This window comes from Phycodurus eques, chromosome 7 (genome assembly GCF_024500275.1).
Source record: "Phycodurus eques isolate BA_2022a chromosome 7, UOR_Pequ_1.1, whole genome shotgun sequence".
NCBI lineage: Eukaryota > Metazoa > Chordata > Actinopteri > Syngnathiformes > Syngnathidae > Phycodurus > Phycodurus eques.
In genome coordinates this window covers 17,857,072-17,874,240 of record NC_084531.1, presented here as the reverse complement: position 1 = coordinate 17,874,240, position 17,169 = coordinate 17,857,072, and the positions used below count along the sequence as shown (strand labels likewise).

Below are 17,169 nucleotides of genomic sequence, written 5' to 3'. Positions count from 1 at the left end.
TGGCAATTTATATTTAAAAAAAAAAAAAAAAACTCATTTGATGTTTGGTTTGTGTAGCAGGGCTTAGTGGAACAATCTTCATCAGGAAGACCGAGACGAACAAGGAGGCCGAGCTTCAAAGTGGAAATGGGTAACTAAGATTGACAGCAGTTTATGTTACATTGGAACATATAAAGCTGTATAATTTGGAATTCCACCAGTTTTTGTGGGATATAGGCCTTTAAGTTGCTACTTGGTAAACTACTTAAATGTTAAGAAAATATACAGAAGTACTGTATTAGACAAAAAGATACAAAACATTAGGGGGAAAAAAGGTAATAATCCTTAACTATTCCACAAAACATTTGACAAAAAAATGACAATGGCCTTGTTTACCGTGTAATATTAATAGTGATTTATTTCTTTTTACACTTCTGACAGTTGCAGACCGGAACAGATTATTTCCAATGTAGAAAAAATCCAAACATACAAACAAAAGTGTTGGATTTAAGAGGTTGTACTGAATTGTATTCTCTCTCTCTCCTTCTCTGAGCTTCCCCTGACATAAGTGATGACGAAATGGACTCTGGCGAAGCGGAAGAAAGCCCAAGGAAGAAGGCGCGGCGCAACCTGAAGCGCTTCTCCTGCGACGAGTGCAACGCCGCCTTCTACTGGAAGGCTGAGCTAAAGAAGCACGCGGTGCTTCACAAGAAGCCCTTTCTATGCCAGCAGTGCAACGAGAGTTTCCCAGAGAAGAAGTATCTGGAGGACCACATGCTGGGTCACCAGGCAGAGTCCAAGGCGCCACTGCCCTTTCCGTGCCCACGCTGTAAGCGCTCGTACCGCAAGGAGGAGTCGCTACAGAACCACCTGAAGCGCCACCAACCCCTGGCCCAGCCCAAACCTTTCACCTGCGAGCAGTGCGGCAAGACCTTCCGTGTGGCGCGCTCTCTGGAGAACCATCTGCTGCGTCACCAGGTGAAGCCATCACATCATTAAACTCACTTTGACACCATTATTATTGACTCTGAGACTCTGCAACTGGCCTTATGTCTCTTTAAAAATTTCAGACGATCTAATAATTCTCTAGTCTTCAGTTGGTCTAACAAGTCTTTAAAGCTTCTCTCTTTGGTCCAAATAGTCCCTAGAGACTCTCCAATTGGTCTACAAATTTGAGAGACTCTCTGATGGGTCTAAAAAAAATCTCAGAAAAATCTTCAATTTGTCAAAAAAGTCTTTAAAATTTCTTCAGATTATTTATTAAGTCTCTTGAGAGTCGTCAGTTGGTCTAGCAAGTCTTTAAAGTTATTTTTTATTTGGTCCAAAAAGTATCCAAATTATCTTCAGTTGCTCCAAAAAGACTCTATGGTGGGCTAAAAAGTATGCATATAATCTTCAGTACATCTCTTAAGACAAAATATTTAATTCTAGCCACAATATAGATATAATGTGTGCACAAAATACTAATTTATGGCCACGATATACTAATCTGCGGATGTAAAATACTAAATTGTGGCCACAATATACTAACTTGTGGAAACAAAACACTAAATTGTTGGCAATAATTTTTGGGCACAGAAAACTAAATTGGGGCCACAATGTCCTTATTTGTGCACACAAAATAGGTGTTGTGGGCTTAAAATACTAATTTGCTTTTGCTTTCTCTTCTATTGTGTTCTATTCAGAAGTGGAAGGAGCCACTCCAGTGCCCGCTGTGCAACAAGACGTGCAAGACGCCAGTGCAGCTGCGCGGCCACATGGTGGTGCACTCGGACGAGCGGCCCTTCAGCTGCGCCACCTGCGGCAAGGAGTTCAAGAGCAAGGACACGCTGCGTTTCCACCAAATGGTGCACACCAACGCCAAAAAATACAAGTGCAACGTGTGCGACGAGACCTTCAAGTACGCCCACTCGCTGACCGTGCACAAGCGCAAGCACACCGGCATCACGCCGTTCGTGTGCGGCGTGTGCGGACGCTCGTACCGCACCGGTACAGCGCTCAAACGACACAGCGTGGTGCACACGGGTGAGAAACCATTCACCTGCCACGTCTGCGGCGCCCGCTTCAGCCTCAACAACAATTTGAAACGACACCTGCGTATTCACACCGGCGAGAAGCCTTTCACCTGCCAGGATTGCGGGAAGAGCTTCTCCGATAACAACAAGCTCAAGTCGCACATGCTGGTGCACGGAGCTCGGAAGCCATTTATGTGCGACCTATGTGGGAAGACCTTCCTCTTCAACTGCCGCCTTCAGATCCACCAGAAATACGTACACACCAAGGAGGATGACAAGCCCAAGATGTTTCCTATGAGGCAGAGAAACAAGCTTCTGGTCAAGCCGTACAGCTGTAAAATCTGCCTGGCCGGATTCAGTGCGGCCTGCTCGCTGAAGCTCCATGAGAAGGGTCACAGCGAGCACAAGGAGTTTTCATGTAGTTTGTGTGGCAAGGCCTTCCACAACAAGTACTCGTTCCGTTCGCACCAGCGCGCGCACACGGGCGAGAAGCCCTTCGTGTGCGAGGTGTGCGGTAAGGGCTTCATCCACGCCGGGAGCCTCAAGCAGCACGAGCGCATCCACACTGGCGAGAAGCCGTACAAGTGCGAGCAGTGCGGCAAGGCTTTCCGCACCGATGGAAACTTCTACCGACACCTGCGTATCCACACGGGCGAGAAGCCCTTCGAGTGCGCTTACTGCCACCGCAAGTTCCACCAATCCAACCAGCTCAAGTCGCACCTGCAGGTGCACACGGGCCAAAAGCTTTACTCGTGCCAGACCTGCGGACACGGATTCTCTGACTCGAGGCAGCTCAAGAAGCACAGCTGCGACGGAACAGTCGTCCCTGTATTGTTGACATAAACGCATATTGACAGCTTCAATATAGGAAAAGAATGGCCCTAACACTACGAGATGTTTTTCTGTGTGCACATCTGCTGATATGTTTGTTTGTTTTCTCAAGAAAAACAAATCTACAGACCCCCACGCTGGAAGAAAAACTATTCTTAAAAAAAATGTTAAAAGTAATGAAATAATGAATAAATAATTAAATAATCTGTGAATGGAACAGGAAAATTTGACAGGGCAAGACTAGTAGCCTCAAAACTCCCACCAGTGTCTTAAAACTTGAGTATTTATACTACCACAGGGGCAGTGGGCTGCAAAACAAATGGATATTGGATAGCAGGCTGCAAATGGCCCTCTGATGTGGTTTGGACGCCTGACCTACACCTGTAGAATTATGACATTTCTTGTTTTAAACTAAACTTCATAACCAGTAATAGAATCTCAATAGCTGTCTCATCAAAATGTCTGTCCAAAGCTATCCACGAACGCCCAGATTTGACATGGCCTCAATGTAGCTATAACGTGCACACAAAACAGTAATTTTGTGGCCACAGTATACTTATTTGTGACCAAATTTAGTGGTTGACCTCGCCAGTCAATCAGAAGGCACATATGGACAAACTAACAACCATCGATCCATCCAAATTCCACACCACTTATACTCATTATAATGGCGCGTGAGCTGGATCTCCATTACAGCTCACTTTGGGTAAAGAGGCTGGGTACTAGGGCTGCTCCGATCAGGATTTTATGCTGCCGATTCATATACCAATCATTCATGAGTGAGATCTGCCGATACCGATCATACAGCTGTAAATTTATCATTTTATTTATGGTAAGTGCCACTGGCTATATGAGAGGGTTTTTTTTGGGGGGGGGGGGGGTTGCTTTGCAGCTGCTGCACGCATACTGTCTTTAAAACATTTCGCCCAGACCTGTTACACTAGGTCTGGGCGAAATCACGATTATTTTGATTGATATTGAAATCATGATTATTCATTTATTTCAAGACTTTGTATTTATTCATCTACCAAAACAACTTTTAAATATAAATTACCAGAAAATAAATTAGTAAAAAGTAAAATAATACAATAAAAATACAAATAAAAGTAAATATCCATCCATTTTCTGAGCCGCTTATCCTCACAAGGGTCGCGGGAGTGCTAGAGCCTATCCCAGCTATCATCGTACACCCTGAACTGGTTGCCAGCCAATCGCAGGGCACACATAAACAAACAACCATTCGCACTCCCAGTTCACACCTAGGGGCAATTTAGAGACTTCAATTAACCTACCATGCATGTTTTTGGGATGTGGGAGGAAACCGGAGTACCTGAAGAAAACTCACGCAGGCATGGGGAGGACATGAAAACTTTACACAGGCGGGGTCGGGGATTGAACCCCGGTCCTCAGAACTGTGAGGCAGACGCTCTAAGTCGGCCATCATGCCACCTAAAAATAAATATGGCTAAAAAAAAAAAACATGCAAATGCTTTTAGCCTTGACTGTATTGTCTGTTATATTTTGTCTAAAAAAAAAATTATAGTCCTGTCATTATTCTGGCATTTAGCAAATAGAAATAACTTTGGTAATACTAATTGACCTAAAACAGGAAAAGTTTATAGTCTGATTTCATGTCACAGTCAGGGGGAAAATAGCTTGTCTTTTTATACAGTCGACTATCTGCTGTTCCTGCCGTTTGTGTATGAATATTAATTATTTGAAGGTATATGTAGCCCACCTGTGATCAAATGCTATTATTTGCTAACTCATCAATTGAGTTTTCCATTGAGTGTTAGCATTAAGCTGGCGATTTCGAAAACGATGTCTTGTATTGAGATATAAATTGGGTGACCGACTGGTTAGCACATCTGCCTCACAGTTCTGAGGGCCGGGTTTCAAATCCCGGCCTCGCCTGTGTGGAGTTTGCATGTTCTCCCTGTACTTGCGTGGGTTTTTTCTCTCTTTCTTTTGGTAGATTGCTTGAAGATTCTAAATTGCCCGTAGGTGTGAATGTGAGTGTGCATTGTTGTTTATTTATATGTCCCCTGCGATTGGCAGGCGACCAGTTTAGGGTGTAGCCCGCCTGTCGCCCGAAGATAGGTGAGATAGGCTCCAGCGCGCCCGCAACCCGCGTGAGAAGAAGCAGTACAGAAAATGGATGGATGGGGGCAATTGTTTTTGCTGTGCGCTTAGTTTTACAGTCAACTTCAACTGGGGTGTTATTAAATAGAAAATCGTCCGATCGATCGGAGCATCACTACTGGGTACACCTTTGATTGGTCACCAGCCAATCGCTAGATACATGTAGGCAAACAAGCATTCACACCTACAAACAATGTAGTCTTTAATGAAGTCAGTGACTCTAATCCCAGAGTCGGTCAGCCCAAATACCCGTGAAAGGGCTCTCGGTTTGTGTGAAACTGGCATTATTATGCCAGAAATGTCACATTTCTCCTTATTTTCTGAAGATATTTTCTACTGTTTGAAATGTTTTAGTAAAAAACAAGAGTATGGTTTGCTGTTTGCATTATAACATTGCATTAGTATAGTTTTTGCATAGAATGTACCAAAAATAAATAAATTGTGAAATTTGCTAAGTTTTATTTTGAAGTCCTCACGTCGAGTTGATTCCCTGTCCGGGTGTGGCATGTGTTGGTGAAACGGGCGAAGCGGCAGCGAACTAGCTAAAGATTTTGTTAGTGAGAGGGTCTGCAATAAATCCTATGTAAAATGTCTGAGAGTTTGGTGTTTTATTCCCAAACTAAACTCATTCTGGAGACTGTTATAAAGTGTGCGCTGGATTTAATGGCCGGATTTGCCAACGAGGACCAGCCCACGAAGGTAAATTGCTTAATGCTATGTTTATTTGTTTTTATAAATTGGTATTGATGTCTGGTATGTATTAGTTTGTACAGAGATTTTACATTTGACAGACTGGACGAATGCGAAGAGAAACCTAACTAAGATGGCGCCTTGTCACGTAGTTTGACGAGCTAAAGTTCCCGCGGAGACTAAAGGCCACTCTGTTGCCTTGTTAGATTCTTGTTTTGTCTTGATGGTTTTAATAGTATTAATGATTTAATTTCGTGTCTCTCAAATCCAACTGTACGAATGGATATGATGGTTAAACTTCGGCTAACTGTTAGCTCTGCGCTGTTTGACGCTAGTTGTAGCGCCATCTAGAGACCTGGATGACCGTATTATTTACCTTATTTTAACATTTTCTTACCGGTCTGTGTTTTTATTTTATTTTTTGGTTTTTTTTTGCTTTGATGTCACAATGGCTTTAACGTGTGTTTCTCAAATCCAACAATAGGAGTGATTGACTGGCGTTTAAACGTTTGCTACTTGACCTTACCAACCAGCGGTAGCGCCATCTAGAGACTTGGATGACGACGTGCGAACACATTCAATACAGTTTCATCTTCAGCTATGGAACAACAGCAGTCTGTTTTATTAAACTTCTTTTATCGGACATATCATGTAAACATTCACAGTGCAGGGTGGACAAAGTGTGTGGACCTCCAAGCGCTACGCCGTCAGGAGTCCGCCAATCAAGAGTCCATTCACTGTGTTGACATTGGAGGTGTTGGTTCAAGCTACCCTGGTCAATTCTGGAAGCATTGCACGATGTAAACAGTGCCCCACAGATTCAAACAAATTTGGAAAAAATATTAAAATGTAACGTTAAAATCACAGTAAATCCAATTGCAATTAAGAGTGACACCCTATTAATGCAACACTTGTCAGGTAATAACAGTTTTCAAGATGTCATAGCTTTAAGAGCCAGAAGTGGCCTGAACTTAGGCAGAGGTGTCTGTCTCCAAATTTTATAAACAGGCAAAACTTTGTTCATTGGTTTTTATCTTTTCCCTACAGGCAGGATTTAACAAAATGGTAGAGCTGCTGGCTCAGGAGGCAAGTAGAAAGATCAACAGCGTTTTCTTGCAGCTGTCTGATGCCGCAAATAAGGAAAAGCTAACACTGCGGGACAAAGTGAGCAAGCTGGAAAGCCAGCTGACGGCGGTGACGGAAGACTTGGATGGCATCAAAATCTGGAGGGAAAACGTGATGAGCGGATGCCCTGTGCTTAATGAGCAGACGGGATGGGTCCTCACACTGAAGCCTTTCGGGATGTTGGTGAAATCGGCTGATGAGTCGACGAAAGAAGATGGCAATTTCGTGACACCTGCTGGTGGCAGACACATTAAAGGTGTGTTTATTGATATACTGTAATACTATTGTATGAATATTAACCATTTAAAAAGTAAAATGATCCTTTTACCAGAGTTTACATTGGAGGAGGCGAATTGTGGAGATGAGTCATCAGCTTGGAAACAAGGTAAGATCGTGAGACTTTTTTTGAACACAACTGTGTGGCAACTCTGCAGGAGGGGGTAACGCCACAGCAGATAATGCTTATTTTCTGTCCAATAAATATTTTTTGACTATATTTTCACAAATAATGTTGATACCACTTTCCTTGTTGCTACACCTCAAATTCATCCATACAATTATGACAAAAAGTCTGAAACTGTCTTGAAAAAGTGTCAGAGATCTTCCCTTCATTGTAACAGAGGCTGAAATCTGACGGACTGTATTTCCTCAAATAATGTGTGACCTCCACTCCACAGCAAATATTGATTAAGTTTTAGTCATAATTTTGTCATCTAAATTGTTTTATTAGATTTTAGTTTTAAGATTATACTTGACAAAAATGCCATTAAATTTAGTCGACTAAAGTATAAAGTGTCACTGATGGTGTAGTGGTGCACTCGCCTGACGTTGGTGCGTGCAGCGTGGGATCAGTTCCCACTCAGTGACGGTGTGAATGTGAGTGCGAATGGTTGTCCGTTTCTATATGTGCCCTGCGACTGACTGGCGACCAGTTCAGGGTGTAGTCCGCCTTTCGCCCGAAGTCAGCTGGGATAGGCTCCAGCGCCCCGCGACCCTAACCAGGATAAGCGGTGTTGACAATGGATGGATAAAGTATAAAGTGTGTAAACTGTAACTGGTATATACTGTATGTAAACCTTCCCTTCAATTTCTGAAACTAATTACATTCACCTAGATGAGCTGTTCTCAAAGTGTGATATGAGTACGACCAGTGATATGCGGCCTCACTCTCGTGGTACATGAAGGAATCACTGAATTAAATGTGCATAATGTTACAGTGGTTTCATCTTTTTTTTTTTTAAATCCACCAGAGACTGTTGCGCACACGTACTGTGCATCGCGATGACAATGCTCAAACAATACATCGTGCAGCCCGAGAGAAACTAGATTATCTATATTACAGATAGTTATTTCATGTTCATGTAGTGCCATGCTCGCGGCTGCTGGATTTAATCTCAAACTGTTTTAGGTTACTTCCTTATCACATCGCTTTGATTGGTTCTCTTGTCAACTTCTCATGCCTCTTAAAACAAAATGAGTTCCGATTGGATCTCACCTCTGGCAAGCATTTTTATGTCTTGTTTTCATTCATTGTAAAAAATGTCAATACACTTCGTCTTCATCTAGAAATACATGATGTGGTCATCGTCACATCTTCGTCAGAAAAAAAATGCCGTAACTCAAATACATGCATTCAAACACGTCACAAACAACTGAAATAGTGTGTCCAGAGAAATGAAAATCTTCAGAGATCTTCCCTTCAGTGTGACAGAGGCTGAATTATGATGGACTGTATTTACTCAAATAATATGGCCTCCGCTCCACTTGAATGAATAAACGCTGCCCCTCAAATACATGCATGCAAATACAACAGAAACAACTGAAGTGAAGGGTCGAGGAAAATCATCAAAAAACAGTGTCAGGGATATTCCCTTCAGTGAGACAGGTTGTAATTTTGTGTGTGTGTGTGTGCTGAGCTGAATCTTAATGTATAGTCTGAAATAATGTTTCAATTAATTGCCAGGTGCTACTGCAATTAGAGGCCTGGACTGTCATAGATTCCATGTCCCAAGTAGTTGCAGGGTAACCACCCCCCCACCACCATATATCCTCAAATAGTGTGGTTTCCATTCTCTTCAATGTTATGTCCCAGTTCAATTGCCACGTGCTCCTGGAAATGCCAGCACCTAACAGTGCTAACACCTCAAGCAGACGACATAAGTGTCCAGAAACATGATTTTAAAAAAACTAAACAAAAATCTCTGCGATTGGCCGGCAACCAGTTCAGGGTGTACCCCGCCTCCTGCCCTCCTGATGATAGCTGGGATAGGCTCCAGCACGCCCGCGACCCTACTGAGGATAAGCGGCTCAGAAAATGAATGGATAAACAAAAATGTCTCAGAAAATAGTTTTATTCTCATAACATTACAATTATTTTTCTCTAAAAAAAAATATCCCCAAGGAATCCCTTATACACAGCAGATTGAGCTTGGAACAAAGAAGAAAAAAAGACACGTTAGATGGTTACTGTGTAAAGGGCTAAAGTGAAAGTGATTCATTCTACTGTATTCTGCAGACATCGCAGACGATGACAAGATGACGCTGTCCTCAGACTCTCAGAATCCTTTGCCAGCTGAAGTCAGTAAGGTGTTTGAATGTGACGTGTGCAAGAAGCGCTTCAGCCGACAGCTCCACCTCAGGAGGCACTTGGACATTCACAAGGAGTCCCTGAGCTGCCACCAATGTTCCAGGACCTTCCGCAGCAGCGCCATGCTGGAGCGCCACCTGTTGCGTCACAAGGAGAAAACGCCTCAGTCCTTCGCGTGTCCGCTCTGTGACCAGACCTTCAAGAGCAAAAAACTGCTCAAGTCGCACGAGTCGGTGCACGGCGATGACGTGCGGCCCTTCGCTTGTGGTACAAAGCAAAGACCAAAATCTAGCCGAATTAAATACACCAATGACAAACAGATTGGGATATTCGGCTTTTGGATTACATTTCTGGATGAACCGGAAATTCACCAACTCTCAGACCCATCCACAAGACGTAAAAAATCCACGCTATAGAGAAACTATTAAAAAGCATATTGTGTGTGTTGTTTTTTTTTTAATCATTTCGCCCTGCCCACGTTGGAGAAGGTCATGTTTAGTTAATCTGTGAAGGTTATAGTGCATTTTAGGTTCATCCTGAAATTTCACCTGAAAGCCGAATGTCTTGAACTTGTGTATCTCATATCAAGGCAAAATATGCTTGTTCTTTGTCTGCCAACATATTTGTAATTACCAGTCAATCTTTGTGTGAGAGCATTTCACTTGCTTTGGTCCCGATGCCCCCACGAATAGCGGGGGATTACTGTAGCATAATTGTATCGGTAGTTTAAATACAGACAGTGGTTGACGTTGGGATTTTAATTTTTTTCTGTTATTTGTCTAATAATTCTTGTTATTAGGCGCCATATGAATGAGCTCTGATTGGATCACACATCTTCGCCAATTTCAATGTAGCACTGTTATTTATCACACTGAATGCACATTTGCTTCATTTGCGCCACATTGATATGCTCCTCCCACCTCGGTGCGCTTTAGAAAGTCGTCGGTACACGTGTGTTAGGCGAAGGTGTGCTTTAAATATTTTAAATTTCTGATGGCCATCCGTTTCCGTTCATTAGAACTGAACCTGCCACTTTGATCATCGTTGGTGACAGTAGGCAAACCTCATCAATGTCAAACCATGTCACAGACTCATTTTGACATGTTATGCATGAAACAGTAGAAAAAATTAGATTCTGATGGAAGGGGGCCTTCGATGGTGCTCTATTTTGTCCCAAAAGTTTCTCGAGACTCTCTAACTTGTCTCAAGACTCTTCAGAGGGCCCAAAAAGTATCCAAATAATTGTCACTTGGTGCAAAAAGTATTTAAAGGGGAATTATTTTGCCACACCAACATTTTCTAGTATTTAGGATGTAATATTTTCTCTTTGGTCCCTCAGTAAAAGTGAAATATGAATTAAAATCTTCCATGCGTTCCTGAGTTCCAGATGTTTTTCTGCCGAGAGGCCTGAAATCAGCCTGAGCCAGTGCTGTCAACATAACAACCACGCGTGCTCTCACAAGTGGTTCTTCTACACGGAGGCAACCAATCAGAGGAAAGGGGGCGGTCTTAGCCAAATATGGACAAAGCGGATACAAAACTGGGTCAAACAGAAGTAGCTGTCAGAGGGGCCTTTTCTGGACACTCGTATGACAAAACCAAGGTGTTCTTTTGAAATGAAATTGACACTTTTTTGCTACGTCCTTGTTAGAGAGTCACTCTATGGAGGTCTAAATACCCAAAATATGGGACCTTTATAAAGATTTTCCACTCGGGCCAAAATATATTTCGCGGTGCCTTAAAGGTATTTGAATGTTCTCTCTTTGGTGCAGAAAGTCTCTCAACACTCTTCAGTTAATCTAAAAATTGTCAAAAAAATCTAAGTACATTTTCCCTGTTTTACTGGTGCGTCATTTTGCTTAAATTAATATGTTTCTCATTTTATTCCTGTTGTTGTTGTTTTTTAGACCAGTTTTCGCAGGGTAAGGCGTTCACCTGCGAGACGTGTGGTGCCGGCTTCACGCTGCGGCAGAACCTCAAGCGGCACAACCGCATCCACACGGGCGAGCGACCATTCAAGTGCCACGTGTGCGGTGCCAGCTTCATCCAGGACAAGCTGAAGGCTCACATGCTGCTCCACGGCGCCTCCAAGTCCTTCATGTGCGACTTGTGCGGCAAGACCTTCCTGTACAACTGCCAGCTAAAGAAGCACCAGAAGTTGGTGCACCAGGACGGCACCGAGGCGGGCACCCAGGCGGGGAGGCGGAGGGCCCGGGTGCGGGGGAACCGCACCGTCATCTTCAAACGTGACAGGTGATGGAAAATTTATAAAATCATAGCTTGTTTTTTGTACATTTGCGTAACTATAAGGCTTACATATGATTTTTCCAAGTTGTTTGAGTTATGAGCCGTCTATTTTTTAAATGTCCATCCATCCATTTTCTGTACCGCTTATCCTCACTGGGGTCGCGGGCGTGCTGGAGCCCATCCCAGCTATTTTCAGGCGAGAGGCGGGGTACACCCTGAACTGGTCGGCAGCCAATCGCAGGGCACATAGAAACAAACAACCATTTCGCACTCACATTCAGACCTACGGGCAATTTAGAGTCTTCAATTAACCTATCACGCATGTTTTTGGGATGTGGGAGGAAACCGGAGAGCCCGGAGAAAACCCACACAGGCACCGGGAGAACATGCAAACTCCACAAAGGCGCGGCCAGGGTTTGAATAAATTTGATATGAATCCCGGTCCACAGAAATGTGAGGCAGATGTGCTAACCAGTCGTCCACCGTGCCGCCTTTTTAAAATGTATTAATCAGATTTGAGTGAAGTATGAAAAAAGGGAGCAATTAAAGTATTGTAATTTCCTTGCATGTGGGCAAGGAGACCCACAGTGACCAATCCGCTTTCAGCTGTTTATTGGACGGGTGAAACAGTCCAACACACATACAAAATGAGAACACACGGAAGGACCTGCTGTTGGCAGCTCCTCACTCCCAGACACTCACACACACCCAACCAACGAAGCCAATCCAATTCCATCTTCTGATGTCACTCACTGGGCCACGCCCCTCAAAGACAGACATTCAACACACAAATCGAATACTACACTTTGTGAAGAAATTACACTTTATGAAAACTCTTCCGGCGGCACAGTGGCCGATTGGTTAGAGCGACAGACTCACAGTTCTGAGGACCCGGGTTCAATCCCTGGTCCCGCTTGTGTGGAGTTTGCATGTTCTCCCTGTGCCTGTGTGGGTTTTCTCCGGGCACTCCAGTTTCCTCCCACATCCCAAAAACATGCATTAATTGGTGACTCTAAATTGCCCGTAGGTGTGACTGTGAGTGCGAATGGTTGTTTGTTTGTATGTGCCCTGCGATTGGCTGGCGACCAGTTCAGGGTGTACCCCGCCTCCTGCCCGATGACAGCTGGGATAGGCTCCAGCACGCCCGTGACCCTAGTGAGGAGAAGCGGCTCAGAAAATGGATGGATGGATGGATGGAAAACTCTTCCTTTTTTTTTTTTTTCTTTTTTTAATACAACACAGTGCTCTTCTTTTGGTTTTAATTTTGGAGATGGGATGCAGCTGCTGCTCAATGCAGGATTTTGGACCTCAGAGTACCCCAAAATCTGAACTACTGTATCTGTCTCATCACCTGTAATCTAAGAAAACACTGCTATTTGTGGGTGATAGGGACTGAGCCATGCCGCAAATAGCAAAGATCTGTGACTACCTGACCCATCCCCACCCCGCCACCTCTAGGTTTTGGGTTTTGTTGTCTTATAGATGCCATAAAATGGCGGTGAAACACTTTTAAAAGGAAGAACACCCACTGGTATTCTGTTTGGATTGATGAATTTACTGTGATCTGTAACAACACAAAGAATAATCAGCAAAGTATCAACACTATGCATGTACACAATCATGAACTAAGGTTGCATAAACAACTGTATTCAGTACTTAAATTATTGCCAAAAAGCACCTATTAGTAAGGACGAAAAACAATACAATGATTTGCAAATCCTTTTCAACTGATATTCAATTGAAAGCACTACAAAGATAAGATATTTAATGTTCAAACATATACTTTTTTTACAAATATTCACTCATTTTAAATTTATTGCTTACAACACATTCCAAAAAGCTAGGGCAGATGCATGTTACCACTGTTTTAAGTCACCTTTCCTTATAACAACACTCAATAAGCGTTTGGGGACTAAGGTCACAAGTTTTTGAAGCTTTGTCGTGGAATTCTTTCCCATTCTTCCTTGATGTACAACTTCAGTTGCTCAACAGTCAGACATCAATGTTGTCATATTTTGCACTTCATAATGTGTCCCACATTTTCAATGGAAGACAGGTCTGGACTGGAGGGTGACACGGGAGTGGATTTTGACTCCCGCTCCCACACACTCCCACAGATTGATCCCATTCACTCTCATTCCCAAGCCAAAACTTTACAGAATCTTGCGAAAACCAAGGTTTCTACTACCGTCATGGTTTCCACTCCTGGTAATTTTGTCATAGTTCCCGATCCCGTGCGCGCCAGGTGACTTTTGTTCCCGCTCCTGGGGACGTTCACACCCACTCCTGTCCACGCCTGTGATAAATAGTGAAATTCACTCCCATCCCGTGGGGATCCCGCGAGACCCACAGGACCTGGTGGGAATCACGAAAAATGTAAGCCTCTAGTCTGGGCTGCTGGCAGTCTAGTACTCACACTCTTTTACTACGAAGCCACACTGTTGTAAAACAGTGCAGAATTTGGTTTGGCTGAAATAAGCAGCGACGTCCCTGAAAAAGATGTTGCTTGAATGGCAGCACATGTTGCTCCAAAAGCTGTATCTACCTTTCAGCATTATTGGTACCTTCACAGATGTGCAAGTTACCCATGCCATGGGCACTAACACAGCCCCATACCATCACAGATGCTGACTTTTGAACTTTGCGCTGGTAACACTCTGAATGGTCCTTTTCCTCGTTGGCCCTGAGGACATGACATCCATGAGTTCCAAAAAACAATTTGCAATGTGGACGTGTCAGACCACCAAACACTTTTCCACTTTGCGTCAGTCCATCTCAGATAAGCCCTGGCCCAGAGAAGCCAGCATTTCTGGGTGTGTTTGATATCTAGCTTTCGCTTAGTTTTAACTTGTATTTGTAGATGTAGCGACAAACTGTTAACTGACAATTGTTTTCTGAAGTGTTCCTGAGCCCATGTGTCAATATTCATTACACAACGATGCCGGTTTAATTGTAGTGCCGCCTGAGGCATCGAAGGTCGCGGGCATTCAATGTTGGTTTTAGGCCTTGCCACTTGCGTGCAGATTTCTCCAGAATCTCGGAATCTTTTGATTATATTATGGACCGTAGATGATGAAATCCCTAAATTCCTTTCTATCCTACATTGAGAAATGTTCTTAAACTGATGGACTATTTACTCACGCAATGATTAACAAAGTTGTGAACCTCGCCCTATCATTGTTTGTGAACTGAGCCTTTCAAGGATGTTCCTTGAATACCCAATCATGACACTCACCTGTTTCTGACTAACCTGTTCACCTGTGGAATGTTCCAAGCAGGTGTTTTTGAGCATTTCTCAACTTTCCCAGTCTTTTGTGGCCCGTGTCATGGCTTTTTTGGGAACGTGTTGCAGAGATCAGATTCAAAATGAGAGAATATTTGTCAAAGAAACTGTAACATTCATCACGTTGAACATTAAATATCTTGTCTTTATAGTGTATTCCATTGAATATAGGTTGAAAAGGATTTCTGGTTTTATTTTCATTTTACACAATGTCCCGACTTCATTGGAATTGGGGTTTGTGTACTTCATTTCACTTTGACTGTGTACGAGGTGTATTCAAGGACGGCCAATTCAAACGCAGACCAAACAACACCATCAATGAATTAAACCTAACAACAGCACCAAGATTCCACAAGATGGTGCCAAGTAATACTTCTATTGTTTCATCCAACAACAAAAACAGAAAATAGGTGAGGCGAATTATAGCGGATAGGTTCCCCAAAAAATATGTGGATATGGAATTGCAAATATGTGGGGGTTCATTGTGTGGATTAAAAATAATCGATATAAAAAAATATATATAATTGAGTTTAGTGTGTTTGATAAAATACTTAAAAACCTTTGTGGCCCTTGCATCCTTCCATTATTCTGTAAATGAAAAGTTGGGATACTTCTGTCTTTGATCTGTAATTTTAACTCTCACAACAGGACCACAGTAGAGGTGGCAGCGTTCACCTGCAAGACGTGCCAGCGCGGGTTCGACTCGGAGGGGGCGCTCAAGAAACATGAGCTGATCCATACGGGCGGTGCCCCGTACGACTGTGACGTGTGCGGCAAAGCCTTCCTCTACAGGGCCACCTTTGACTACCACCTTCGCACACACTGGAACAAGCGGCCCTACGCCTGCGACGTCTGCGGCAAGACCTTCATCATCCGCCACGCGCTCAAGTCGCACCGGCTGCGGCACACGGGCGAGAAGCCGCACACCTGCGAGCAATGCGGCAAGGCCTTCCGTGTTTACACCAACTACCGAAGACACCTGAGGATCCACACGGGCGAGAAGCCGTATGAGTGCGAGGTCTGCGGCGTCCGATTCCGCCAGCTTGGACACGTCAAGTTCCACATGCAGGTGCACACGGGCGAGCGGCCGTACGCTTGCGCCGCCTGTGGACTCGGCTTTTCCGACTCCAGGCAGCTGAAGAAACACTTGTGTGCCAGGAATGACCTGGTGACAACATTGTTAACATCTTGACTCACCAGGATTGTTTGATGATCTCTGACACAAGAAAAGAATCATCTTATGTGCCATTGACTGGAGCCTGTGTTTTGTTAATGCTTTGGCTTAGTTAGTGTTTCCCAACCTTTATTTAGCCAGAGAAGGCACAAAATTTGAATGAGTAAAAATAATCATGACACACGACCAATGACAAAAAATTGCCGTCAAGTTGAAAAACATTAAATTGTTCTACTGGTCACTATACGTGGCTGGTGTAGAAAGATGAATAAACAGGCACATGCACACATAGCCCTAGGCATTGCTCAAGCTCCTGCCCTTTTGCCATGGATAAAAATAACAACCTTTTTGCTGAAGCCCATTTTAAAAAAAATTTCAGTCATCGATCTTTTAGTTAGAGCTCTCAATGCCATGAGGCACATTAGGCTGCAATTGTGGTTTCAGTTAGCTGTAGTTTTTTTACGGGAGCAGGTGATTGGCCCACTGCCCAACCCCAGCACCAGCACCCGGTATTCGTAGGTGGTCTCCCATCCAAGTACTAACCAGGATCGACCCTGCTTGGCTTCTGAGATCAGATGAGATCTGGCAGCATGTGGGGATCGGGTTGGCCTTCAATGTTTTCAAAGATAAAAATTTGCCCATCAGTCATCAATTCTACTCATGAATTAATTTGACTCCTTGGTAGAATTGTACGTATGCTGTCGACTTGTCCCCAGACACGCTAGGTTCTTCTCTAGGCCCTCATATAGTTGAGTGACTCAAAACAGACAGGGAGAAAATAGGATGATGTACAGGCTTCTGCTGAGAATCCCAAGGTTGCATAATGCCAGTCAACATTTTTTTGTCTCCACTAGGATGCCAACATTTGAGGCACTATTAAGACAGCTGATCTTTAGCTTTGTGTTGACTGGACAAGTCAAAGAGTACCACATAATAGAAGCCCGGGCCTCGTCGGTCCAACGAAAAACTGCTGTAGATATATCGTTAAGCTTAGATGGCATTGGTGCAATTGTTTGTATAAATTTTAATATGTACAGTTCTGTATGTTGTATGTTTTGTATCTTTTATTTTGTTTTCCCTGTTTATACATGTATGG

At 43.5% G+C, this 17,169-nt stretch overlaps 1 protein-coding gene across 1 annotated transcript in view; it reads left to right on the top strand.

Annotated features, from left to right (window-relative positions):
• The window catches only part of LOC133405334 (uncharacterized), a 54,679-nt gene that overhangs the window by 2,998 nt on the left and 34,512 nt on the right, over positions 1 to 17,169 (top strand). The window contains exons 3-9 of the mRNA XM_061682200.1: positions 58 to 130; positions 533 to 957; positions 1,665 to 2,822; positions 6,705 to 7,038; positions 9,298 to 9,636; positions 11,277 to 11,622; positions 15,548 to 16,085. Of these exons, the coding sequence (XP_061538184.1) occupies positions 58 to 130; positions 533 to 957; positions 1,665 to 2,822; positions 6,705 to 7,038; positions 9,298 to 9,636; positions 11,277 to 11,622; positions 15,548 to 16,085 (3,213 nt within the window). The remainder of the gene's footprint in view (positions 1 to 57; positions 131 to 532; positions 958 to 1,664; positions 2,823 to 6,704; positions 7,039 to 9,297; positions 9,637 to 11,276; positions 11,623 to 15,547; positions 16,086 to 17,169) is intronic.